The sequence below is a fragment of the Denticeps clupeoides genome, chromosome 15 (assembly GCF_900700375.1).
Source record: "Denticeps clupeoides chromosome 15, fDenClu1.1, whole genome shotgun sequence".
Taxonomy (NCBI): Eukaryota; Metazoa; Chordata; class Actinopteri; order Clupeiformes; family Denticipitidae; genus Denticeps; species Denticeps clupeoides.
In genome coordinates, this window is record NC_041721.1 from 8,803,254 (window position 1) to 8,831,087 (window position 27,834).

The window sequence follows — 27,834 nt, forward strand, 5'->3', positions numbered from 1 at the left end:
TGGAGGAACATCTGCCAAAGAATCTTCAGTCCAGCCCTACCTTAATTAGGCTCAGGTGCTACGTAATGGCCTAATAACTAGTGGGACAGGTTGTGAAGATATGTGGGTTGGAACAAAAACGTCCTGGCAGATGTTCCTCCAGGACCACGGTTGGAATACACTGGCCTATCGGGTAAGGAAATGGACCCGTCATCGGAAGGCACATCTGGGCAAAGTACCCTACCCACACACAGTGGGTGCCTTTCATGGGTGCCCACTGCTCACTAAGGTAATGGCTTACACTGTGCTGCAGTGTATCACAATGACAATCACTTCACTTCCATTTTACTGTGTGTATATACATGTTTTAGGAGCAGTCCTGTAATTCTCTTCCAGTGGCTTTGGTAATTACAGCATAGTAAAGATTTTTTGGACGCCGCCACATTTTGCCTGTGCATAGCTTTGCTAATATAATGCTGATTAAAGGTAGTTGTAAATGAGGGAGTTGCCGGAGATGGTCATTGCTTCAATTGTGATACTGAGCAGACACAAGCTGGCCAGTTTTATATACAGGCACTGGTCCGAGCTCCAAATCTAATAGATATTCATAAAAGTACCAGAGGTCAGACAACAGCAAACCTTCAAGTTATATCAGAAACCAACAGCTCTAATACTTAAATTATAAGAATGTACAAAATGTCCAAAATGTCCAAAATTGAATTATTTAGAACATAACATATTGTACACTGCAGGCATACATTGCCCAAATTTATTGTTGCATATGTTACTGTGTTTTTCATGACAGTGGGAACAGTGTAAACACGCCTTATTAAAAATCCAAAATTTTCTTTGTAATCCTGTCAAATCTAGTGTTTCTGAGAACACTTATTTCATTAGGTCACATGATCCCACAAAGCCACCAGTGAGTTTTTTTTTATTGTCTATTCTCTTGTTTTGTGTCCCCTTCTAAGTGGTGGTAGTAGCCTAGTGGGTAACACACTCGCCTATGAACCACAAGACCCAGGTTCAAATCCCACTTACTGCCATTGTGTCCCCGAGCAGGACACTTAACCCTGAGTGTCTCCGGGGGGGGGCTGTCCCTGTAACTACTGATTGTAAGACGCTCTGGATAAGGGCGTCTGAAAAAATGCTGTAAAGGTGCAATGTCAATGTAAATGTAAATGTAAAATGTAAATGCCCATTAGGCGTGAGTGATCAGGACCTGTTATAAGTACACCTGCAGGGCTCTAAGGTTGTCCTGCATTACTATGATTCTTGGTTTGGTATGTTTGCTGCGTGCATGTCTTCAGTTATTGAATCATTTGTTTACTTTTAATTAATATGTCGCTTTTAATTACTTTTAATTAATATGTCGCTTTTCTTCACAAAATGTTGAGCAACATGTCTCTCCCTTCTCCCCACGCCGTGGCATTACAGTGTCTTGATCTTGTTTCTTCTTTTTGCATTTTGAACCTCTGCTTGTGAACCTGGTTATGATCCAAAGAAGTGTATTAAAGGAAACAGAATGTTCAGTAGGACCATGTTTCACTCCAGACTTGCATTAACCACCACTGTCTTCATATCTGTCTTTTTCCTCTCTGTTTGTCCTTCCCTCCGTCAGTCTGTGAAATGAGATATTGATTTTTACTTTAACTCACAAGACAGTACCATCCTTGAGCTACAGAGTGCACGAGTACAGAGTGTACAAACATTGCCCATTTCTGTCCACTCCCATGTCTGCATAGCACAAAGACAGAGGGGTCAAACACATACTAGCGTTCATAATGTGCAATTGGTGTTATCAATGACATTGCACCTTGGATGGGTTCACCTGTTCACCAGTCAAATTAAAAGCACTGATAATCTATTTGTACGCTTGGTTGGATAATGGGTGGAGCCATGATACAGTAACAAAGATGTCCACTGATGATGTCTTGAACAGGTTTCATTAACAAGGACAGGTGAAGCTGAAGGTAAACAGGGAATGCCTGAATACATGATGTTGTGCTCAGTTTTGCCAGGTTGGTCAGTTTAGAATTTGGGACTCACCCGGCCAATGGTGAGTCCCTGTTCCGAGGATCCGTTCTGGCAGCCATGACCCTAAAGGGAACCCAGTTTTCATATACATTTAGGGTTAGCACATTGGATGCAGTAGGTGATTAAACCTGATCACATGTACGGCAATCAAAATCAAATCTTCTTCCAGACCATGGCAAAGTTGGCAATATTGACAGGATTTTACCAATCCAACAATCAGGCCTGTATGGTAGAGTGGCCAGATGGAAGCCACTCCTTAGTAAAAGACACATGGCAGCTTGCTTAGTGTTTGCCAAAATAACCTGAAGGACTCAAAGGAGAAGAAAAACTCTCTGATCATTGGTATGAATACCAGGTGTCACGTTTGAATGAAACCAGGCACGGCTCATCACAGGTCAATACCATATCTACAGTGAAGCATGGTGGTGGCAGTATCATGCTGTGTTTTTGAACTACAGGAATAGGGTGACTAGTAAGGATAGAGGGAAAGATGAAATGAAAAACTGCTCCAGAGCGCTCTTGAATCTGGGGCGATGGGTCATCTATCAGCAGGAAAACGACCCTAAGCACACAGCCAAGATATAAAAGGAGTGGCTTCGGGACAACTCTGTGAATGTCCTTGAGTGACCCAGCCAGAGTTCAGACTTGAATCCGATTGAACGTCTCTGTAGAGATGGCTGTACACTGACTGGCTAAGGATATGTCAATGTCAAGTTTATTTATATAGCACTTTTACAACATCAATGTGCTTTACAATACAGTAAAATCAGGAAATCAAACACAATATAGACACGGTACCAAAGTAAAGATATAGATGAACAGGCAGGCACAATAAGGTAAAATCAAGAAAAGTCCACTCATTATAGATACAATAAAGACAGAAATAAAAGAACAAGCAGGCACAGATAAGACCCTGGCAGCATATTCCCAAGCAACCCAATTGAGCTTAAGCTGAGCTCGAATTAAAAGCCAAATCAAATAAGTGAGTTTTTTAAAGTCTTAAAACACTCTAGTGAATCTGCATTTCGGATGTTAGGAGGTAGGTTGTTCCAGAGCCTTGATGCTACAACGGCAAATGCCCGAAGACCTCTGCGCTTTAAGGGAGAACTGGGCTGCATTCTGAGAGACATGGATGAAATTGAAGAGAGGGAATGAGAGGTGAAATCACCTGTCTACTGAGAAATTCCTAATGGCAAAGCTGTGAATAGAACACAATTAAAATACTTAACGCATCATTGAATTGGACAGTAAACACTATATAGTGAGAAAGTGAAAATTGTCTTTGCAACAGTTTATGTCATATAATGTCTTAATTTAGCAGACACTCTGGTGTTAATGAAGGACACAACGGGGACTGTGAGCGTTGGTTATTTGGTTATGCTGCTATTCCCAGCATAAAACATAAGGTTTATTGAAATTTACACACTACCAGTAAAATGTTTTAGAACATTACAATTTTTCAAGTTTTTATTTTTCAAGTTTTTATAGGTGTTGCTATAAAAATGGCAATTAAAATTAAAAAAGAGAGACAGACCATCATCATAAAAGTGACTACAATCTCCTTCGCCAGTAATGGCCTGGGGCAGTGGTGGTATTGCAGGTAAGGATGTGGACTTGTGATCAAAGGGTTTGGGTTCAAATCCTGAATCGTCAATGTGTCGTTGAGGTCCCCTTATCATTCTCTCACACGTTCTCTCCCCGGTTGCCTTTCATGGAGGATGGGTTAACTGCAGAGGACACATTTTGTTGCATGCACTGTGTGCTGTGCTTGCTGTGTATCACAGTGACAAAACACACACATACAAGTTGAAACAAAACAAAGACCAAGGGAAATGTTCCCAAAAGGAAACCTTTATTTCACCATTTTACACAACACCAATTCACACCATAAATTAAACATCAACAAATTTAAGTTCAAAAAACAACAAAAATATTGACAAATCCCAACTAGAAATTAATCCGAAATCAACCAACCAAAATGATTAACAATATCAATATCCAATTTTCTGTCAAAACAAACACCCCCAGTACCACCACAGGGGTGTTCAATCCGATTCATGAAAGGCCAGTGTGTACACAGATCTTCAGGATAACCGTTAAAACTAGAATTAACCAGTAATAGTGGAGACATTTTTAGAGCTGTTTTTAAGACATAATACATTGGGAGTTTTCACGTTTCATTTGGTAGTGGGTGTGATCCAGAGATGATTATGACAGAGTTGTGTATGTGATATGTTCTGTAAATCCTGAGGCTGAGGATGTGCTTGACCTGACATTAGCAAAAAAGCCCCATGCACAATGTCTATTATAGTGCTTTCAAAATAGGGCTCATAGACTCAAAGACACTCCATCCCTGACTGGATTGGCCACCTCTGAGGTGCAGTTGTACTTAGGAGCGAGTGGGATTCTGCAAATTTGGTCCAAGACAGTTATACAAACATTAGTGGGCTTAACACAGACAAAGGGACAAAACAAAGGGACAAAATGCCCTTTAAAATCCAAAACTAATATAAAAAATTTCAAAATATAATGTCTTGGGAGCTGACCTTATCTTGGACATCTGAACATCACCGTGGATGTCTTTTAGGTGGAGATAAAGCATGGGTTTGGTTGGCATCCGGCCACGGGTTGATGCTTTTTTGGGGGGGATTTTTCTATAAAATGTGTTTTGTAGGTTTGAGAAATGACTGTACATGGGAGTGAAGCGGCCACATCGGCCCTGCAGAAGAACTAAAGGCACAGTGGGTCCACTGAACAGCACACATGGCCATTCTGTAGAGACAAACAGGGAGAGAATACAATCAATAATGTATTTGTTCTTGGTCAGCTTGATATCTACTATCTGTAGATGACCTTGGCAGTTCCCTCTCTGCTGAATTTTCACTGCCTTCACCCCCCCCCCCCCACCCCACCCCCCCTCCAATCGGCTCAATGCATTGTAAGTTAATAAATGAGTGTGTGATAAATTAAAGCATGTACATGTGTGTGTGTGCGTGCACTAAATGTTCTCACAATGGAATCATGTATGTAAAACATCTTACTGATGCTCGCCACAAGATATTATTATTTACAACAAGACAGAGAAGAATGATTAAGATGATATAATAAGAAAAGAAAATACTCAGTGTCCACACAAAACTGTAAAAATGAATGTATGATACTGTTACCTTGCACTGGCAGAGGATACATTCTGTGCCATGCTTGGTCCACGTGGACCCACTGAATCGGCTGATTCCATGTTCATCCGTGCAGGTCTTGGTGATATCATTGCTGATGGTGTTGGCCTGGCAGGGGTTGGTAACACAGCGGGGGCAGCATTCGCCCTCCGGGACGGCAGTGAACTCACAGTCCTGTACCGGGGGGCAGGAGATGGGCCAGCAGTCTACCTCACCTCTCTACAGCAAGGAGAGACAGAAATGTGTCATGGGTCAGAGTTATGAATAATTAATTTTTTTAATCCACAGATCCCTGAAGCTCCCACTGAGTTAGAACGGACACATAAATTGACATTAAGTCTTTCAACACACATGTGTAAAAGTGAAGAAGAAGAAAGTGAAGTGGCACAGCACATGGTGCACACAGTGAAATTTGTCCTCTGCATTTAACCCATCACCCTGTGAGCACCTTAGTGAGCAGTAGGCAGCCATGGCAGGTACCCGGGGAGCAGTGTGTGGGGACGGTGCTTTGCTCAGTGGCACCTCAGTGGCACCCTGGTGAACCGGCAACCTAGCCGCTTCCTTAACCGCTAGGCCACCACTGCCCCTTTACAAGTGACCTCACTGTAAAGCTCCTGGAAAGTTAGAGTGAAAGTTATGGGTGGTTACTCTAATGAATGGATTAATTTGAACATTTTTTCCCCCAAATCCATTCAAACCTGTCATGCAATCTCCAAATTAAGAACTGGGAGTGAGGGAAACTGCAAGATGTCACTTGTAATCAAGTCAAAGAAGGACCCTTCTTGGCTAGCATACATCAAAGTCCTTAGTTCAGGATCAAAGGAGGTTCAATTACAACTACACTTCCCATCATCTTAAAGTGAGTTGTAGTTACCTCAACATCCCACAGCAGACAACAACAACATTTATTTCTTATATAGCCCAAAATCACATACAGTACGTCTCAAAGGGCTTTGATACCCCCCACACTTGACCGTTCTGCACACAAGGAAAGACTCCACACTAAAAAACTCTTATAAAGAACATTTATAACAAAGTACATGTAAAGTGACATCACAACATTGTGATTAGGTTCCAAATTACAAAGCTGTCATATCAGACTATTTTTTTTCAAGAAGTACTACTGAATTTTGTCTACACCAGGTTGAAACTGGCAGTTTGTCAACAGTGAGCTGATATCCCTGCAGTGGATCGATGTCTAGGTGTGTGGTTCAGTGGAGGGCATCGTTGACCCAGGGACGAGACTGCAGGTAATGAGAGATCGATAACGCCCAAGGAAGGCACCTTGTGGTGCACTCAACACCATGCTGCCCATGATAAACTCCACACCGAACATCAGCTCCACCTCCATGCTTGAAGAAGCCCAGAGATTTGTTGTAAGAGGTTAGTTGCAGTAGTGCAGAAATCCCATTGATTCACTATAAGAGAATATTTGCAGTTTCACAGAATTTGATTCCACTAAAAATGATGTATTTAATAAAATGTTGAATGAGCTGATGCACAGAACATATTATGCAATGATGAATTTCTTGCATAATGAACCACATGCTGCAGAAGAAAATATGATCACATTTCACTCAGAATGGTTTTCTCTACACTGGCTTCCAGTTAAACGCAGTTTTAACCCAGCACAGTCCACTCAATCTACGGGAGAAGGCATTTACATCAAGTCATAGCTGGAAACAGCATTTTCTCATTGAACCCTAAACTACCCATAATTATAAATCATGGATTAATTAAACTGTAGGTAAAATATTGAATATTTATTTATATTAAATTGGATGTGTGAGGGATTTAGTGTGTGTTTGTGTTGATATGGTTGGTTTCTTTGCACAAGTTGAATGTGTCGCAGACGTACACCCTCATCCCCACCCACATCAGATTTTGAGAAATGACTTTTTCTTAAAGTGCGGTGTGGAAATGGGAAGCACCTTTTGCTCATCTGTTCTGTGTCTGGAGGAGAAGTGGGTCATTCTTCCCATCGCTGGAACAGGACAAATGTAAAGCTCCCCTGCTTGGCTATTGTCTTTTCCAGTCTCCAGGGGATGCAGCAGTGCCCAAACACATGGCATGACATGAATATAAATAAATTAAATTGTTCCTTCTTGTGCAATGCTACAGGATGTCCAGTAACAATTAGATAATATTCGAATTAATAATGTTTTATAACGGACATATTTGTTTTTGTGTAAAATGCTATGAACGGAAACAGTCAGGAACGTCTCTGTAGCAGCCCTCGTAGTGGACATTCACCAGGTCTGTGGAATTGTGTCATAAAGTATTAAAGATTCAGGATTTCTATGAAGCTGCTATTAAAAATGTGTCAACCTTCGGTTACAAATCACTAATCATGTAAGATCCATGTACTTCTCAACACTCATACAAGCAATCACGTCTTTACAAACATACAATCATCTACATCTAAACCAAAAGGGCCACATTTACTGTATAATTATTATAGAATTACAGAACAAATGGTAGATTTTGATCTTTTATTAAAGCTTTTTAATCCAGCTGGAGTGGGCACATAATGCATGCTGTTTCAGAGACTTAAGAGTGATTGGGCTTATTGTACTGAGATTGCTTGAACAAAAAAAGGTGAGCAACCATTGGTTAACTTATTTCTATTATATTATTTTTTTCATTTTTAACCAAGGATTAAAAATGATTCAAAGAACAGAAATGAAACAAACTTAATCTAAAACCAGAAGATAACTCCAAATGATCAGTAAATGATTTATCATTCCAATTCACTTTTCAAATATTATTAATGTTAATTGAAAAAAAATCTGTGTTCAAACCAAAAGGGCAAAACATCACCTGTATCAGCTGAGACAGTTCAGGGTGTCTCCAGGCATCCTAAAGACTTTCTACCCTGGACTGTGGAAAGCATCCTGACACATTACTTCATGGTTTGGCAACAAAAGGATCACAAAGCCCTACAGAGGGTGATCTGTGTAGCAGAATGCTTCTGCAGGTCACGCCTTCCACCTCCAAGAGATGTAGGACCAGTTATTAAGGACAATTACACCCCAAAAACAATCTGTCCTAAATTTAAAATCAGGCAAAAATCCACAGGCCATAAGGATGCTGAACCAGGATATGCCACCACACCTCCCACCCCACACACCGACCATCTGAATGTTCACTGTTGTAGTCTCTCACCACTACGCTGCAATCTGTTGCTGCTACAATGTTCATTGCACAATCCATGCACAATGCACTTTAGCTGGAATCTCTGTACTGTAACTCACTATTTTGTTTGATTTTTACTTAACATTCACATTCTGCTACATACTGTGCAAGTTAAGTATCCATAGTCACAACCCAGTGATGTCTATGTCTTTAAACATAAATATTTACATGCATTTTTAACTTTTTTTTTGATGGCACAGCCAAAAAAACAGTGTTTCAGAATGCATTTCACTGCGTGTTGCACTATAAGTATGGACATGACGAATAAAAATTTCAATATCTTGAAATAATCATGTCCTTTTTTTGCTGCACACATAAAAAAATTGGTGCCATGCTGATGATACACACACATTTTGCTTCTTTTTTGGGCAAGCTTTAGCTACCCTCCATTAAAGCTGTTGGTAATATTTACAATACCTTTTACCTATTAGCTCATCCTAACTATGATTGTTATTTGTTAGTATAAATAATAAATAATGTTTTTAGCTCATATGCAAAATCAACCCTAAATCATTACAGAACCGTTATGGTTTAGTCACATGGGTTCTGGGGGCCACAGTGACAAGAAAAAAAAGCATTGCTAAAATTCAATAATTTGAATAATAAGTTTGTTTGAATGGGAAAACACAGAGGAATTGAAAATTTCAGTGACAAAATATTTATGGCATGGCATGTTCATGAGCACAATTTGAGAATTCGCTGAGAGAGGAACAGCTTTGAGCTTCTAAAGCTTATAAAATACCTGCAATGTCAGAGAGATGTAATGCTTTTTCTTCTCAGTGAGAACAACCATTGACCAGTGGGCCCGAGCTGCATACCTGGCACAACTCAGCAACACTGACGACTCACGGCCATTTTCAGCTTTTATGACTGAAAGCGCTTCCTTTTCACAAGATCAAGGCAAACCCCTGCTGAAAAGGCATAGGCATAGGCATAGGCATAGGCATTTTCAGCTTCTCACAATGAGAACCTCCTAGAGCCAACCAGTCTGGCTTCAGAGCAGGTCATTAAACAGAGATGACCCTTTTGGCGGTTTCTGAGAAGCTACATGGCTCCAGATCAGCAAAACTCATTCTATTCTTATTCTCCTCAACCTCTCTGCAGCATTTGATATAGTTAACCACAAGACTCTCCTGTCTATCCTGAAGACACTTGGAATTCAGGGGTCGGCATTGCAATAGTTTGCTTCCTACATTGATGAGAGATCTTACTCAATGACTTGGAAAGGATCCACATCTGCTACACACACTCTCTTCACTGGCATCCCTCAGGGCCCAGTACTCAGTCCTCTCCTTTTGTCCCTCTACACACGATCACTTGGTGAGGTCATTTCCTCACACGGGTTATCCTACCACTGCTATGCCGACAACACACAGCTCATCTTCTCTTTTCCTCCATCAGATGTACATGCTGCTTCCAAAATCTCTGCATGTATAACTGACATTTCATCTTGGATGGCAGCCCATCATCTAAAACTCAATCCAACCAAAACCAAACAAATGTTCATTCCAGCAGATTCTTCACCACATCAGCCTCTTGCTATCTCCCTGAACAACTCACAGATCTCTCCTTCTGCAACAGCCCGCAACCGTGGACAACAGACTCTCATTCTCGACTCACATCACCAATCTTTCCTGCTTATGTAGATTCCTTCTCTACAATATCAGACGAATCCGCCCTTATCTATCAACACGTGCCACCAAGACACTTGTTCAGTCCCTAGTAATCTCATGACTGGATTAATTCATTGATGGTAACATGAAAGCACCTTGTAGGTTGCTCTGGATAAGGGCGTTAAGTAACATTGGAAACATTTTACTGGTTCCTATTAACAAAGTCCTCAAATAGATATAAGAACCTTGTGTGTGTGTGTGATTTTGCTACCTCACTACAGGAGAGGGTCAATTTCTGGCGGTATTGAGTGTTTTTAATGCCATGTTCTCTGCTGCAATCATAGCTCTGAACAGAAGCCTGAGCTCCATTACTGAGAGCTTCCTCCATACTCCCAGAAAACCTTCTGGCCTGCAAACTCCATGTAGCACAATCGGCCCCTCTTGACCGCACACAAAGACATAGCTGGTTATCTTCATTTCTGATAATGTCTACTGGGCTTCTGCTTATCCTGATGCTGCATGTTGGAAAGTGTGAAAATGTGTTTAGGTATTGATTTGCTGGTACTGGCCTGTACTGTCGCACTCACCAAGCACTGGCACTGCTGGCAGTTCTCCACCCAGGAGTCTCCACTGCTGTAGGTCAGTACGCCGTTCTGATGCAGGCACTGGCTGCTGATGCGTGGGTCACACTCTGGACAGCAGAAGAGGTCTGCCGTGGGATTGTCACAGTCACACACCATCCGCCGGCACATCACCAAGCCATTCTGACATGCACACCAAAAAGAAAACGATTGATTAAACTCTTTGTTTGGCCATTTTCCTAAGATTCCTGACTATAGAACGGGGACTTTTACTTTTTAATTCTTATCATTATCAGTAAAATTTTAAATACAGATCACCAGTATCATGTTAAAAGAAGTGCAATATGCACCAATTAGTGTGTTGCTGATTAGATGCGAAAATCCTCAATCACCTGGCAGGAGCACACAGAACACCTGTCACTGTCCAGCACCCAGATCTGGCTGTTGTGCTTGACCTTGTTGTCATGGACACAGTCTCCAGAACAGTTCTTTCCATGAGGGCATCGGCAGTCGTAGCTCCCGTCCATGTTAAAGCAGACAGTGTCATTGGCACAGCTGTGTCTTTCCATCTCACACTCATCTATGTCTGGGGGGAAAACAATTCATTTGCTTGAATGAAAAGTAATAATAAATAATTATTGGAAATATAAAAAAATGGATATTAAATGGAAACATAATGCTAATATATAAATGAATGAAAAAAAACGAAGATCACAACACAACCAGTCCCTCCAAGATTTCGTAATGTACAAACAATTATGGCAAATTTAACCAATCGTCTCTTTTGAAGATGTCAGTGTGACAGATTTGGCGCTTACACAAATTGGTTAAAAACATTGCAAATGTTCTAATTAAATGGAGGTGTCTTAATAATGTGGCTAAATTTGTCACAATAAAACAGATGAGTACTAGATGAGAATGAGAGAAAAATTAAGCTACCAGATGAGGAAAACCTACAGTGCATGTTTACAAAATGTATACAAACATAGACAGGCAAAAGATGCTCTTTTTAAGAATTTGCTGTTTAACTATGAAAATACAATATCAACTCGTTGATATTGGAAAATTATTTAGAATGCAAAAAGGCATCTTCTAAATTGAGACCTGTTCCTGGCAAATGCAAATCAAGCAGAGTACATGAAAGTGTCAACGCTGCAGGGAACCTCTCCTACCTTCGCACGACTCCCCATTGGCTGAGAACATCCCATTGTCATGGTAGCCATCCCGACACTCGCAGTGGTACCAGCCCGGCAGGTTGACGCATGTGGCGCGGCTGTCGCACTCCACAAAGCCATCCAAACACTCGTCAATGTCTGTTGCCAAAGCAGGAAAAGTGTGAGATATCCACAAAAGTAAAAGAAATTCAGCACACAAGCACCTCACTGAAACACAACGCAAAGGGCCTGGCGATTAGAAAAAAAGTGGCATCAAAAGCAGCAATAGCTATTAAAAGAATGTTAAGGGTTTCAAATTCTACCGTGTTTTTGAAGGTTCTGTAGGTAACACCCTTTGTACACCTTTGAATATGCGCCCACATATTTTTTTCTTCATTTAATGTCTGTCTCTCATAGACACAGTCAGAAAGTCAAGGTTCAAATCAAGGCTGTTCGTTTTCCTAAACCATATTTCTGCTACCAATTCTCTCAGAATAATGTGTGACCCCGTAAATGTAAAAAAAAAACAATAAAAGAATAAGACCATTCACTTACACACAACACCCTTACACACAAAAGCAAGTGGAAGAGTGGGCTGAATGGGATTAGTGTGAGTGTTTCAGGGTCGAATGAGACTCTCCGATGGCTTAATGATGGAGCTTGGCAGCGCATCTTTAAAGCTCCTCATTACCAGCGGAGCTCCTTTTTGCTCACAGACCAGACAGCTGTTTCACACAACTATGCACTTGAGGAAGCGGTGGTTCCTAAGCGCCTGGAGGTGGATGGAGAATGATGATGAGCTGGAAGGAGCCTCAGATATATATGGAAAATAAATAGGACACAGTCTGTCCAGCTGCATCCCCCAGGGCATGCGGGATACGTGCAGGTTCAGGAAAACCTTCAAAAACAAGTCTGCAAGGCTACGTTTTTCATTTTTAATTTCCCCTCCATTAGAAATAAAAACTAATACAACCTTAAACCATTTAAAGGAGTTTCAGAGTTTAATACCAATAAAACATCAAGAAAAAAAATCTCCTACCATGTTCAAATGCAGCAAATTGACTCAGTTTTTTTATTCTCTATTAGGATGCTCTCAGGATTACAGTTTAACAGCAGAAGAACAGAAAGAGCGGACTAACAGCAGACAATCCCAACAATGACAAAGACCAATGGACTTGCTGCAATCCCAAGGAAACTGGGTTCAAAAATGTCTCACAGACAGGGACACAGAAAACTGTCTGGAAGCTACACCTTTACATCTTCAACTAGATGTCAGTTTTAGACGTTGGATGGATTTGTGATATTTTGTGACAGTGGACTCCCAAGTGAAACAAGACTAAGGAATTGTGCAGGATTTCAGAGACAGCAGTCATGTTAGGGTCAGAGAGGACCCAGTGAGGGGCTGGAAATAACACAAGGCTCATAGGACCAACCAACTGCAAGGACCAACAACTCATGGAAGCACCGTGGCCTCAGGAACAAATCAGTAAAGACTCCCAGAAACCTCAGGTGGGTATCTGGGCTCCGAAATAACCCAGAACTCATGGAAAAGATTTATGGGCTTAAGGAGACTTCATGAAACTGAAGACTACAGTGCTTTTTAAAGCTAAAAAAGTACTTTTTCAGCATGTTGTCATAGCAAACTCTATACAGTTTGAGTTTTTAATAGGCTATAGGGGGTTCACATCACTGCAGCATTTCTCTGCTCAACTTCTACGCCCACAGGCTCTCTCAACTCTTAGTTTCTTCAACGCCCTCTGTGTTCTGTTGAATCATAGCGCCAGAAAGTCCAGCGCTCACACCTTCAAAGGTCAGCCACAAACACTGAGCACCACCATCTGCGTCGTCCCCACCAATTTATTTATTTATTCTTCACTTTGTAGAGCCTTCAAAACCTAGTCTTTACAGTTCATGTAACCCTAAATATGAATGTGACATTTGCGTATGGATGTAACTGAAGAAGACTTCAGCTCAACCGGGTAACTTCAGACCGAATGGAAACCTCATAGCAACACTTTCACCGGAACTTCAGCCTCTTTCAGTGCTGTGAGTGCCAACTGTTTTTTATTTGGTATCAGTCAATATATAAGTTAATGAGGTAGATGTATTGGGGGTTAAGGCTCAGAATTTTATGGAGGAATTTCAAAATGTATTGCAATTTAACATTTCCATCAATTTCAATATGTATTACAAATTTGAAAGATGTTTTTGGTGGTTTTTCTTTTATCAATGCAATATGTTTGCCTCCAACTGAATTTGTCTTCACAAAGCACTCAGCACATACATGTTTAATGGCTGAACTGGATTACTCCCCGCAGACTTGTTCTTAGTGATAAACCACCGTGAGAAAAAAAAAAGAAATGACTTTATTTACTGCAGGACTGAGAGATATCTATATCACCGGAGCTGGGAGCGCAGTCCTCCGTACCACAGGAGACAAGTAGACACTTTATTCTTTTGTCTCATTCACATCAGGAGACTGCATCTTAATATTATTTTACGCATTCAATCTTTCTACACAACGAAAAAAAAATTGGTTGCAATGCACCGAGACCCACAGGCTGTCAGAGGTGATGACTAAATTTCAGTCCTCCACTTATGCACATCATGCTATAATGATTCACTGAACTCAAAATTATTTTCAATATCAGCTCAACATGTATTATTAATTCAACCTGACTGGAGAGTGCAAAAAAATTATATATACCATTACTCATAACCGCATATAAAGTCTCATTTTAAACACCATTCAGATTCCCTATTATTCTAATTTCACATTACTAACAACCTTGCAGCGATAAACCATGACTTTTCATTCAGGGTGAAAATGTATTTCAGTAAACAATTGCTTGTCAAGAATATGTATTTCTAATTTGATTATAGTTACAGCTGGTAAATACTAAATAGGACCATTTTGACTGTTTTGTGTGTGTTTTGCTTACATTTTAGACACCTTTAGGATGAACCAATCCAGTATCAGTCAACCCTGCATCTCACCGTTCTGTTTAGTGCTTAACTAACTGCTGTCATATGATTAACATATTTAAGTTATTCATAATGAAGACCAATGGACAATTTTGGCCATTTGGCAAAATTTCATATTTCAGAAGATATTCATTACAGAGACAGCCCTATTTCAGGCTCCAATTCACTATTGCTGTAGTCTGGTTTTACCTATATTTACTTTAAAACTCATTCATTCAGACCCATTTTCTTTCACAGACTATGAGAAGTTTCTGTCAGATGCTCTGAAATTGGCATCGCGCAATAAGGCAAACCAAGAGTAGAAATGAATATCTGCACGTACATCTTATTTGTGGGAGGGGAGAGGCTGTTGTCGGTGAAACCACTGTGCAAACTACACTGAGGGAGACAGGCTCCTGGTGAGAGGATCTGCCAGATGCTCACCACTCTAGTAAACCAGCTCTAATTGGGTGTGATGGCAAGCGATGGTGCTAAATAAATAAAAGAAAGCAAAAAATGATTTAATTAATATTATCTAAACTCTTCTGAGCTAAATACAATGATCTGGCTGCCCTGGCCAATGTGTGGCAAGAGACTGTATGGCCCTGCAAATTTGAACCTAGGACCGCACATTTAACCGAGGAATGCAAATTAGTAACATCTTTGACACTGTCCAGATTCTAAAGAAATATGATAATAACCCAAATGATGAAAGAAAGTTGTAAAGCCATGGTGCCTTTTTATATCTAAAAGAATTGCATATTATAGTCTGGCCAACATTTTCTGTCTAAAATATCTTTAAACACACACACACGCACAAAAACTCTTCAGTTAAACAAAACTCCACAAAACAATAAGAATATTTGACTCGGCTTGCACAGTAGGAATCTTTATAAATCAACTGTAAGTTATCTGTAAAGAGACAGATGGCTTTTTTTTTTTTTTTTATCTTAGACGCTGTTGGACTCTCACAATTTAAAGATAGCGGCCGAAGACTTTTCAGAACCCACTGGCCGCCAAAGGTCTGGTGAAATGTCACTTTTGAAGACCAAAGGACCTAACACCCTCCCAAAAAAACGAACCCAGCAGAGAATGTATAATTTTTTCCCAGAGGACATATCAAAGCCGAGATGAAAGCCACGGTGCTCCCTGTTAATTTTAATTTTCTCCGTCTAATTTTCCCTCTTTCTTTTTCATTGCATATCCCATGACGGTGCACTCACCATACCCAGTACGCCCGCTTACCAAAAGCGCTCGATTAAAATGAGGCCGCAGAGCCACAGCGGTGGAGCGTTCCACTGAGAATATCTTATCAACTCTTTTCCTTTCACCTGGAAATGTAATATCATGTTGAAACTAATGGATTCCTCTTTCTACACTAATCCACACTGGAGTGCCAATGCGGCGGCCATAATGGCTGAGGGTGTTCACACGGAGAAGAGACATTGCGCGGGCCGGATCACCGAGTCGAGGGCACTTGTTTACTGAAAACTCCATGGAGTTTTCTCCCAAGGAGTCAACAACGTGGGGAAAGTGTGCGGTGATTACATATGAGAGCAAAATGCACATGCAGACCAGAAACCCACGCATGTGAAAATGAAATTGAGCGCAGGGAGTCGGGCGATCTGAGAAACTGTTGCTCGCCCGGTTCCAGCTCGAGGAACATGCCGTTACATAAGCGTTCATTACGACAGCCAAACACCCTGAGAACATTTCACCAAACGCCCCCTGCAAGTAAAAAAAAAAAAAAAAAACAGCCCTCGTCTGCAAACCTTCACGCTCCCATGCATCTACACCAGCTGTCTCCGGTTCCCTCGCTCGTGGCGTTCCCTTTCGTTCATGAAGACAGGATCCTGTCAACTGGTGGGTGGGTGGTAGTGAGGAGGTTTAAATGGTGAAGCTGCTGCATGGCAGATGTTAATCCTGGTCAGTTGTGAGGCTGCCGTTGAAAAGTAACCTGAAGGACCCTGTCACCTGCCCCTTACATCCAAGAGCCCGGGGTCAACACAGTTTTAGACAAAAGTTGTTACGTTACACTAAGCGCATACTTGACGAATAACATTCAAGGACAATAAAATTTCATTATTAAACACATCGCACCACCACCTCAGCAGGGGAACGCACAACCACCACCAGCTACAACTCACCATGAAGGCAAAGGAGGAAAGGAGGATTAAATCAGTGACCATTACTTCTCCATGGTGATGTGCTACTGTTCATCTATGTAGGACCTGGCCTGTTCTTTGATCACGCTCTCTGGATACCCTTTCTCTGGTGGATTGACTCCTGGCTCCTGGACCCGTGTCCTCGTCTCAACCCTGCACACCCCCTTCAGTCTGATGTATCTTCTCATACTTGACCCCTGCCCGGCTCTCTGTAATTCTTCTTGCCTGATTAAACTGGATGTTGACAGCCACACGGCTACAGCCCTTTGCACCCCGCACACCTCTCGGCCGACTCCCCCAGCACGGTGAACCGCGGCTGGTTTCCCACTCGCTCCAGTGAGTGACAGCGACCACCATCGCACCAGAATCTGCTCCGGATCCCATCTTCGCTCCACCCGCCCTCCCATGTCCGCGCATGCGCCCCACGGAACCAGCCCTGACAGAAATACATTAGGACTGTCAAAGTGAATACTGATTTTTAAAAAACTACACTAAGAGATTTATTACTAATTCATAACCAACTTAACCAACCATACAGAGGCGTGACCCTGTCAACAAAAAAAGCAGGAGTAGCGGAGAGTAATAATGGGATGGAGATGTGGTGGAGAGCTCGTACCTGTCTCACACCTCTTCCCCGTGAAGCCCTGCTGGCAGATGCAGGTGTCTGGAGAAATGCACGAGCCACCATTTTGACAGAGACCATCGCACAAGGCTGAGGAGGGAGCAGAGGACAGACGTTACACTGCATTCGTACGACTGGAATCACTGGCCGCTTTATTAGAAACACATTCCTGGTAGCTAGGTGGTGTGGGGTGAGGGCGTGGCTTCATTTTTTAGCCATGAGTGGTTGCCGTCTAACCACAGGATGCTTTTGGCCAAGCAGCAAATGAACTACAGTTTACAGTCTACATACAGACATGGATGCGCCTGGTCATTTACGGGTCTTGCATTGTTTCTAGATAAAAACACAGGATTATGAAAATAATCATGAGGTGTAATAAATGATGGCAGGATTTCACACTCTTGGTTTCTCTCCACAACCTTAAGTTAGACAACGGGGATGGTTTCCAACAGTCCTGAAGGTTTCTACTGAACGCTTTCTTATCATTCAGTTAATGAGCATCTCATGAAGCAGCCATGAATGTAAAAAGAGGCAACTCACAAAAAAAAAAAAAAACATACACTTCCTCATGCTACAAAAATACTAAATATGTTTCTTGAATTGAAATTTTCTAAATGGCTCTATCTTAGCCTCCATAACTGCCAAAGAGTAGGTGTGACCAAACTATTGACTGGTAGTCTACTTATTGTGTGGATATTATTTAGATTAACCTCTTTCCAATAAGTGTTTTTCTCCTTGATGTATTTTTGTGATTGTACTTTTCCCTAATTTTATTGTACTTTTCCCTAATGATTTAAATTTCAGCCAAAGGGAAACGAACTGAAAGCTGAAAACCAGTGGAGCAAAGGATTCTGGGATGCTGGTGGGACACTGTGGGACTTACCCCTGCAGACAGTGCCATTGCCGACAAATCCTGGTTTGCAGGAGCAGCTGTGACCCCCCACCGTGTTGAAACAGAGAGCGTTCTCATCACAGTCATGCTGGCCCGTCACACACTCATCATGCTCTGAAACGCACAGAGAGAGAGGACAATGATCAGAAACACACACACACACACACACACGTGAATTTTTTTTAAATTGTTGCTTTTCAGACATTTAACAGATGTAAATAAAAGGTCAAGCTGTAAAGGAAACATATAAGGAATGACCACTAGATGGAGAATTGTGACTGTGAATATCCAAACATATTGTCATGCAACTTAAGGGATCAGGACATACAGTGTTAATTTCACCGCCTGGTTAAAAAAACAATGCTCATCACACCATTATGAAATGTGTTATTGACCAAATCTGAACACGAATGTGATTTTATTAGGTCAAAAGTAGGCATGTTTTATTGATATCAACATCAAAACCTCTGTAATGACAAAGCATGAAAGAAGGACATTTCCAAGACCAGAAAGTCATGACTTATTCTGACAGAGCCTCTGATGATTCAAATGACACCAATTACCCTTCATAATCACACCTATTTGACACGCTCTCTGCTGCTCAAGTGCTTTCCCTCTGCTGCCGTCTGTTCGAAGTCCATCAAACCCTTCACTTTCTGCTGTCAACTGTGTCACTGTTTATTAGTCATTAACCATTTACAGTATATGCAATAACCTGTCAGCTTTAACCATTCCTCAACCGTTCCTGAGCACCCTTCACTGTTCCCCTACATCCTTTATTGCTCCCTGACCCTCAGTTGTCTCCTAATGTCCTTTACAACCACAACTCTGGTTCTGGTTTAATCTGCTCTAAAGAAGGTAATTCAAAGTCACTATTCTCATTATCTAAACCTTGGATTCTCTACTGTCATATCTATATTCATCTGCATTCCGTAACTCAAATTTCCTTAAATTAACCAGTAATAAAACCAAAATCCTACTTATTGGTACTAAATCAACATTATACAAAACTGACAGTATTTCAATTTATATTGATAACTGTTCTCTCTCCCCCTCTCAGCAGGTTAAGGGTCTGGGTGTCATCCTCGACCTTACCCTTTCTTTTCAATCTCATATCAATAACATTACCTGGTCTGCATACTTAATATCTTCTTAATATCCATCTCCTCCATCCCTCCCTCACCCACCATACTATTGCCATTTTTGTTCACAGTCTTGTCACTTCCACTGGCCCCTGGTTTCATGATCGTCCTGTGTAATGTTCCCTGATCGTGTTCACCTGTGTATAATTGCATAAAGCTACCCTCTTTTTGTCTGTTTGCCATTGGGCCATTGTTTGGTGATGTTTCTCTTGTCCTGTCTACCATGTATTAAACTCCTGTCTCGTGACATTGTGCGTATGCGTCCTTCTTCGTCGTCATGTCCAGTCATCGTGACATCTTGTTTTATTATGCATCAAATAAAAAAGTTTATGTTAACCAGATTGTTACTTAATCATTTACAATTTAAAAAGAAAAAAAGAAGTAAACCTGTAAAATGTAGTTTTTAACTGCGATGCCATCAACACTACCACAACTTATTCTCAACCTGGAGCCAAAACTGGACAAGGTGCACCGCACATGTATTTGCCGGCATGTATTTCGGTTTTGCTTTGGTCTGTGAAAAAGCTCAATACTAAGTAGCAAATCAACACCTACCAAAGTGCAGTCGGTCATACGTCAGTCAATAAATCAATTTCACTCCAGCACATTGTGACAAGGACAGTAGTCTGATTCAGTGGTTGAACTATAGGCATACCTCCACTAAACTGTACATGGAAACATGCTTACTGTCTTTTACTTTTCCCTACGTTGCTGAATGCAAATCATCACAAAAATGCCAGATCATCGATTCCCAAACTCCCAACATCCAGCTCCCCACCCCCACCCCACCAAATGTTGTCTTGCTCCTGGTGAACCATTACATGCCCTATCTTTTTTTCCAGGTGAACCATTCAAGCCTACTCCCTCTCAACAATATTAACATGTGGGAAGCTCACCTACACACAACAGGCTCCTTGTGAAGAGTACTTCTTGCGTGATATATAATAAACACAATCAACAGACGAGATATGGACTACAACAGACCCACAGAGGGATGATTTATGTTCTAACACAATCTGTTATGATATAAAAAAAATTAATGAAATCTGAACCAACGAGTAACCAGGGATGGTTCTCCCCTGGGACTAAGCAAGAACAATGAGCGCTGCAGCAGAATTCCCTTGTTAAAATTCTGCTGCAGTACATCAGCTGTGCCGAGGCACTTTATTAAAAAGAATGCACACACACACACTGTGTAAGAAGTTGGTGCAAATTTTAACTGTGGGGTGCACTTTGTAATTGTATTATGTTGTTATATTATATCTGGTATCTGCAGTATTGTTATTTACATGAGTGCTTTCCTACTTGCTCTGAATTGTAATGAAATAAGTAAAAGATAATTTTGCTATTACTAATAATGTATGAGAAGAAACACCATTTTTCATTATTTTAATATTTATTGCACCCAAAATTTAGACAATAATAGGGATAGCCCCAAATAACAAAAATTGACAATTTCTACCATTTGCCACAGTGACAGCTTGACAGCGATGTCTCAGGCTCCTAATTATGTTGTTCTGAGGCAATGTGTTCCACTTTTCCACAAGTGCTACATGCAGGTCATGTGGGAGGTGGGGTACAATCATTCAGTCTCTGCTTCAAACATGCTCTATGGGGTTCAGGTCAGGGGACATTGATGGTCATTCCATATGAGGCACTCCAACTTCAATGTGGTGGAGCATTATATCCATATTCATACTATACTATATTCATATATAGACCCGACACTCATCAGTGAACAGGACAGTAGACCACTGCTGCACTGTCCGGGTCACATGGTCTTGTGCCCACTGCAAACGTTGGTGTCTTGGTGTCAGTGGAGTCACATGCAATGGTCGTCTGCCATTCAAGCCAAAGCGGTGAAGTCAGTTACGAATGGTTTGTCTGGAAACCCCTGTACCCTCGCATCTCGTAAACAGGCCTGCAGCCTTGTGACTGTTGCATAATGATGACTGAGTGCATAGGTCCTTAGGTACTGTTATCATTGTGGTCTGTCACTCGTGGTGCTCCACTCCTGGGTCGGTCATGACACTTTGAGACACACCAAGTTCACGAGCAACATCGGACTGCCTGCCACCGACGCGAAGCTGTGCCATGGCCAGGTGACGCTGCTCGTCCGTTAAGTGATGTTGTGTCTTCATGGCTGTTTGAATGATTAACTTGGAATGACTTACTGAAAATACCAGCTTTTTATAGTCACAGAATGTTGAAAGGTTGTCTCTTGGTATTTGTCCCAAAATAAGGCACAGCTGTACACAATGAGATCATTACATGGAAATGACAAAATGAGGTGTGTCTATCACCCCAATACAATTGCCTTCCTATCCCAAAAATGTCTGAAGTGAAAAAAAATGTATGTATGTATGACATCGACCAAGTCTCTCACAATATCCCTAACTTATTATGAGTAGTGTGTACTTTCTACCTGTCACACCTTGCAGTCATTAGCTTAGAATTCCCAAGTAAACACAACACACCGTATGTTACCATAAAGTTTCTTTTATTAATTCAACAACTATCCTAGCAAACAGTGAGGAACCCACTGCTCCGATATTCATCCATAGTTTCACACAATTATGTATACACACTGTTCAGGTTTTCACCTTGGTGACAGAGTAGTAAGGAGAGGGGCTTTGTGTCTCAAGGTCAGGTTGGTGTTTGATTAACTCGGTGTATAGTATTGTTGCAGCAGCTTGCTGAAAGGCTGGGTATATTATAAATATGTATATTCATATAAATATATATGTACATATTTTACTTGTATATAAATTAGTGGTGGGCCGTTATCGGCGTTAACATGCTGCGTTAACGTGAGACTCTTATTGGGCGATAAAAAAAATATCGCCGTTAATCTATTCACTGGGTTGGGTTGGGAGCTGGGTCTATACTACGCAAGCTATTGTGCCGGAGTTAAATGGTTACACTAGATTTAAAAGTATATTTCTTCTTTCTTGTATCTTTTATTTTCTTATTTTCTAAAGACTTTTATTTTGTTTTTGAGACCCGGTTTAGTTCTCTTGGACACATGGCGTGAGCTGTGAGAGGTGCGTGGGGTTTGTGTGCAAAAAGTTATTTCTTTCATTTTAATTTATGTACATATTTGGAATATTTTGCATGTGTGTTATTTTGTGAATATTTTTTTATGTTCTTTTAATACTGTATATTGTAGAGAGAGTAAAGACGCGATGTGTGACGCGATGTTCTGACGCGACCTTGCTTTTTGTACAGGAATGCAGTATTGTAAATTGTGAATGCTTTATGTTAATGTTCAGTTCTCTTGGACACATGGCGTGAGTTGTGAGAGAGAGAGGTGCAGAAAGACGCGATGTGTGACGTGATGTTCTGACGCGACCTTGCTTTTTGTACAGAATACACTTTGCACAAAAAATCTCTTGGGTGTCAGCTCATCATTTGTGGTTCAAGAAACGAAATCAAAAAGTTACACAACGCAGAAGAAGAACCGCTACACTATGATGACTTTCACCTTGATATTTTAGCGTGGATGTATACCTAGCCGAATTGCACTGTAGGGGGTGAGAACGAGTCTTCGAACTGTAAAATGACCGCATCAAACGTGACGTGGTAACATGGATGCAGCTATTTAACTGAATAATCAGTTGGTAAACACAAGTACATCTTATTGAACATAATTTATTTTGTTTTGGAAACAGGAGATGAGCCCCTGGTCTAATGTGCCACCTGGCTTGAGAAACCCGTTCTCAAAGACTTACTTTTAGTCATTATTTGGGTAGCACACATATTCTGAATACCTTGACAAAAGAATGAGCCATTTTAATGTAGATTAATCTAAAATATAGATTAATCTAGATAAATTTAGATTACTCTAGATTAATCTAGATTTATTCCAATATTACAGTGATATTAATCTAGATTAAGAAAATTAATATATGCCCACCTCTAATATAAATATGTATTTTTATTGATGCCTATGATTGCTTTTTTTCATCAACTACTGGTAACTGTGCAAGTGAAGACTGGACGGCAATGTCCTTGCTTCACACACTGGTTCTGTCATCACAAATAACCCATCAGTTTCAGATATGAAACCCCTGTCTGTGTCATCTTCATCGCTGCTGGAGTTTTATTTATAATATATGTATATATTATATATTTCTACATAGAAACAGTCATCACCAGATATGTGCCAAGACTACAGATCTCCAATGATGTAAATTGTCAGTCATGGCTCCAACAAACACAAGTTATTCTGGAATAGAATTTTTTTTCCTGTGATTTTCATGTAAAGTTCTCCAATATGCTTTCTGTGTACACTCACTGCAAATACATTATAAATTAATTATGTGCCACAAACTGAATTACAACAAATCCGGTTGTGAACAAAAATGCATTTGGTAGATGAGACGACGTTCTGTTATTGATAAAGCATTTTGTGCTTGGAAATAAAGCATTTGCCACTTGGCCTCACTTGTATAGATAAAAAAAAAATTCAAATAAATTCAAACTTGTGCACAAAATTCTAGATGTAATCTTCTTTTGTATTATAGCATAGTATGAAGTAATAATTATATCTGATTTATATCAGACAACAGTGTCACATCAGCTACTGCTTAGATTTAGATAAGATTTCGCATGACTGAACTAGTAGACATACTGTATAAAGATCAGACAACAGATTTCTTCTCCCTTAAGAAACAGGCAGGCATTAAAGCTGTAAAACCTCCTCAGCATGTGTGTTACCTCCTGCATCTCCAGATGGAAAACATTCATTACCCTGTTCGGGTGATTAGACAAATAAATAATTACAATGAAGCAATCATCCTTGTAGCAACCGCACTGTAATTACAGTGGAGAGTAAGAGGCTTTATCGTGTTGTCTGGAGAGGAGAGGTGAGGAGAGGAACCAGCACAAGTGACAAACATCTCACCAGGAATGCTCTCGGAAAAAAAAAAACAGAACTCGTTTTCCAACCCTCTCTTTTTCCCATTTTTATCTGGGCAGATTTCACCTTGAGAGAACATTAAGAACAGCATGCCATCCCTCTCCCTGTAGTTTTCATTAGTTTGGAGGTCATTTGCAATTCATCTTGTGCATAATGTGTGTTTAATGCAAGTTTGAACTTTCATATTCTGAAAGAGGGGAGCAGCAGGATCCTGAGTGTCTGAACAACACAAGCATATTAGCACAGGTTGGGGGATAATGGAAAATGGCAGCTTAATAACAGAGGCTAAAGGTGTCATTTGAGACTAAATGTTGCGGTAAAATAATGTGTGTGTGTGAACATACAGTCTAAACCAAAATAGGTATATAATGTGAACATGCTGTCCTTGAATGAACATTTGTAGATTTGTTGCTAGTGAGGTCAGAGAGGTTAATAAAAATGATTAACCATCTCTTGTCAGAAAATCAGCCACAATATGAAAAACTGATAAAACACAACGCAGTGACCTTGGTCTTCATACAGTGGAAGCAGGTGCCAAATTTTAGATATTTTTATTATTTAGTTTTTCAGTTTGCTTTTTCGCTTGAGTCTATGTTCAGGACTGGGTGGCCGATGGAATGCAAGGTCGTGGAAGTTGCCAATGCTTAGGTATTTAATGACTTATCTATGAATCTTTGCTACAAATAGCTGTCATAACCTCATTTTAAGGTTCTGTACCCTCCTCATTTTCCACAAGCTTTCAATGCCGACTCTTTGGAAAAGGTCTGTCTCACATAACAAGAGCGTTAGAAGCCTCGAGTTTAAACCTGCCCTTCATCACCTGCTCCTTTATCATGTTTTTATTACCAGTGTACATCGCGAAAAATTATATTTTTCTAAAGAAAGCTGACTGGACAATGACATCTGGAAGCAAACAGTCTAGAATGGTCACAACGAGTCTCTCAAACCACCCACGTCTTTACACAATTTGTCCCTGCTACTGTACACAGTGGGTCAGAAAAGCAGACGGAAAAAGTTGCTAAAGTCTCATGAGTTGCTCCAGGGGACTGTCCCTGAAACTGCTTTCCCTGTAACCCATTTTAGCATAAACATATGTAATATGCCTGTAATTTTAATTTGTGGCACTTTCACATTTATCTTTATTTCAGCATTAGCAGATATTAACCAGAAGTCTTTTTTAACTAATATTAGGCATTACGTATCTAACTGGAGAAACCCAAGTCATTTGATCAATCAAGAAATTTCAACCCTGTGCATGTAGTATAACAAATGTTAACAGATATAAAAAAAAGCAATTTTAATCACAGTAAGCGTGATTAGTGAATAAAGCCACCAGGCTGTTGGTGTTACATTACAGTCAATGGCTTTTTAATTGCAGACTGTCTGCTGCAGGGATTCTTCTTGTGAAATTGCATCTGCATCTCCACAAGCACCCGGCTCCATAAAGCCCATCAATTAGAGCTACTTTCAGGGCATATTAAAGTGCCTCAGGATCACTGATGAATTCTGGGAAATGATAGGCACCATTGTGGTTTTATATGAAAAAAAAAGAACAAAACAAAAAAACAAAAACAGATGAAAAAGATGCAGCGGAAAGCATGCACACCAGCGTGAAGAAAGGAAATGATGAGATGCACTATCTTACCAGTGCAGGAGTAGTCGTCGATGCGGATGTAGCCGGTGTGACAGATGCACATGAAGGAACCAGGAGTGTTCACACACACAGTGTTCTCCCGGCAGTAGTGCTTCCCCTCTGCGCACTCGTCAATATCTGGATTGAAGCACACACACACACACATGCCTATATGTCTATAACAAATGTATTATAAATGAATAATGACCTTAACCAAGGCTAAACCTGACCCGAAAGTTAAACTTAGAAATCAAAGGCCAATAAACATTGCATATCTTTTGTCTATTGGGGACGACCAACTGTCTGTCTTTATGTGGCTATTTACTACTGCCCACAATGTGTGTTTGTAAGAATCCTGTGTGTATTTCACTGAAAAAAAAAAGAATGACCACACTGCCGGTTAGCCATTTTGAAAAGCTGGATTTTACTTGCATGCTTATACCATGTGATATGCTACTGTCCCTTATTCCTGATGCTATAGCTGGTCAGAGGAGTTGAACTGATAAACATTAGTTTATCAGTTAACATTAGTAAACAGTAGTTGAAAAGCTAAACATTAATGACCTTAACATGTGTGTTTGAAAGGACACGAGAACCTACGGACTCATGGACAACCCAAAAAAATAAGACCTGCAGGCGCAGTTGTTGTGGCAGAAGAACAAGAACTATTAACATGCAAACAGGAAGCAACAAACTGCAGGATCAGTAGTTTTCTCTAGGTTGGTTAGGCATTCATGGAAGCTGCAGAAGATCTTATTTCTGTGTTCCAATTAGCTCCCTGCTCTTGTAATCAAAATTGTAATATTGTTCTCTGCTTTTTGGCTGTGTATCTTTTGCAGAATAATTCCCAGGAGGGATGATTTCAAGAACCGGTGTGAAATTAGTGCCTGGCATGTTTCCCACTTCATTCACATTGCAACGGTTCACAACAGATGCTAAATGGTCTGAAATTAAGGGGTTAAGGCAGAGATTTGAATAAATCTATCTCCTCTCTGGAGTATCTCAGATGTATAATAAAATGTCAGACTATGCAAATGCAAACTGCCCTACAAAGTTATTTTTCAGACTTCCAGTCATGCTAAAAAACCTGCTTTCAGAGGGATTTCTCCTCTAAAGTGAGCTATAAATGAGATTAATGAAAATCCTGCAGGCAAAGCATTACTATTCCATGTCAGTTTCAGGCTTTTGTTTACGATGAACTCCCTAGGGCAGAATAATGAGGGGCTCATCGATTTCAACTGACTATGGCGTAACGTCAATAGACAATGGAGCTTCAGCCTGACAATGTGATTTTAAAAAATGTTTCTTTCTTAATTGATTTCTTTCTGCCCCAGAGGGCATTTTCAGTGTGCAATTCACTCACCACCAACTTTCTTTACAAGGAAAACACTCTTCACGCTAAACTCAAGGCCCCGTCCAACAGATAAGTCATGATTTAAAAGGACAGCATGAAAAGAAGCGTTTCGTGTTTGTGACACCATCAATTTAGCCCCTCACATTCCAGATGATTTAATCAGAAGCTGACATCTTCCAGAGTACAACCTTGACTGGTCTAAGTCATCAAAATGATAAAGCCAAGACATACAGTCGAATCTACCATGACTTGAAATATGACATGAGAACTCTGAAAGAAAACTGAAATTCGCAATGAAGAAATGAATCACTGCGGGCCAGGAAGTGTGTATAATATTGTACTTAATAAAATGTATAATAAAAATGTTAATATACACTAGATTTCCAATCATAGCTGATATATCAAA

The 27,834-nt window shown here is 40.5% G+C and overlaps 1 protein-coding gene across 1 annotated transcript in view; it reads right to left on the reverse strand.

Annotated features, from left to right (window-relative positions):
• Positions 1 to 3,840: 3,840 nt before the first annotated feature.
• The window catches only part of LOC114765055 (protein kinase C-binding protein NELL2-like), a 40,670-nt gene continuing 16,676 nt past the window's right edge, over positions 3,841 to 27,834 (reverse strand). Inside the window, exons 13-20 of the mRNA XM_028955108.1 lie at positions 26,087 to 26,212; positions 18,370 to 18,492; positions 17,481 to 17,576; positions 11,754 to 11,894; positions 10,974 to 11,167; positions 10,588 to 10,764; positions 5,184 to 5,411; positions 3,841 to 4,788 (exon numbers count right to left, since the gene is read on the reverse strand). Of these exons, the coding sequence (XP_028810941.1) occupies positions 4,747 to 4,788; positions 5,184 to 5,411; positions 10,588 to 10,764; positions 10,974 to 11,167; positions 11,754 to 11,894; positions 17,481 to 17,576; positions 18,370 to 18,492; positions 26,087 to 26,212 (1,127 nt within the window). The 3' untranslated portion in view covers positions 3,841 to 4,746. The remainder of the gene's footprint in view (positions 4,789 to 5,183; positions 5,412 to 10,587; positions 10,765 to 10,973; positions 11,168 to 11,753; positions 11,895 to 17,480; positions 17,577 to 18,369; positions 18,493 to 26,086; positions 26,213 to 27,834) is intronic.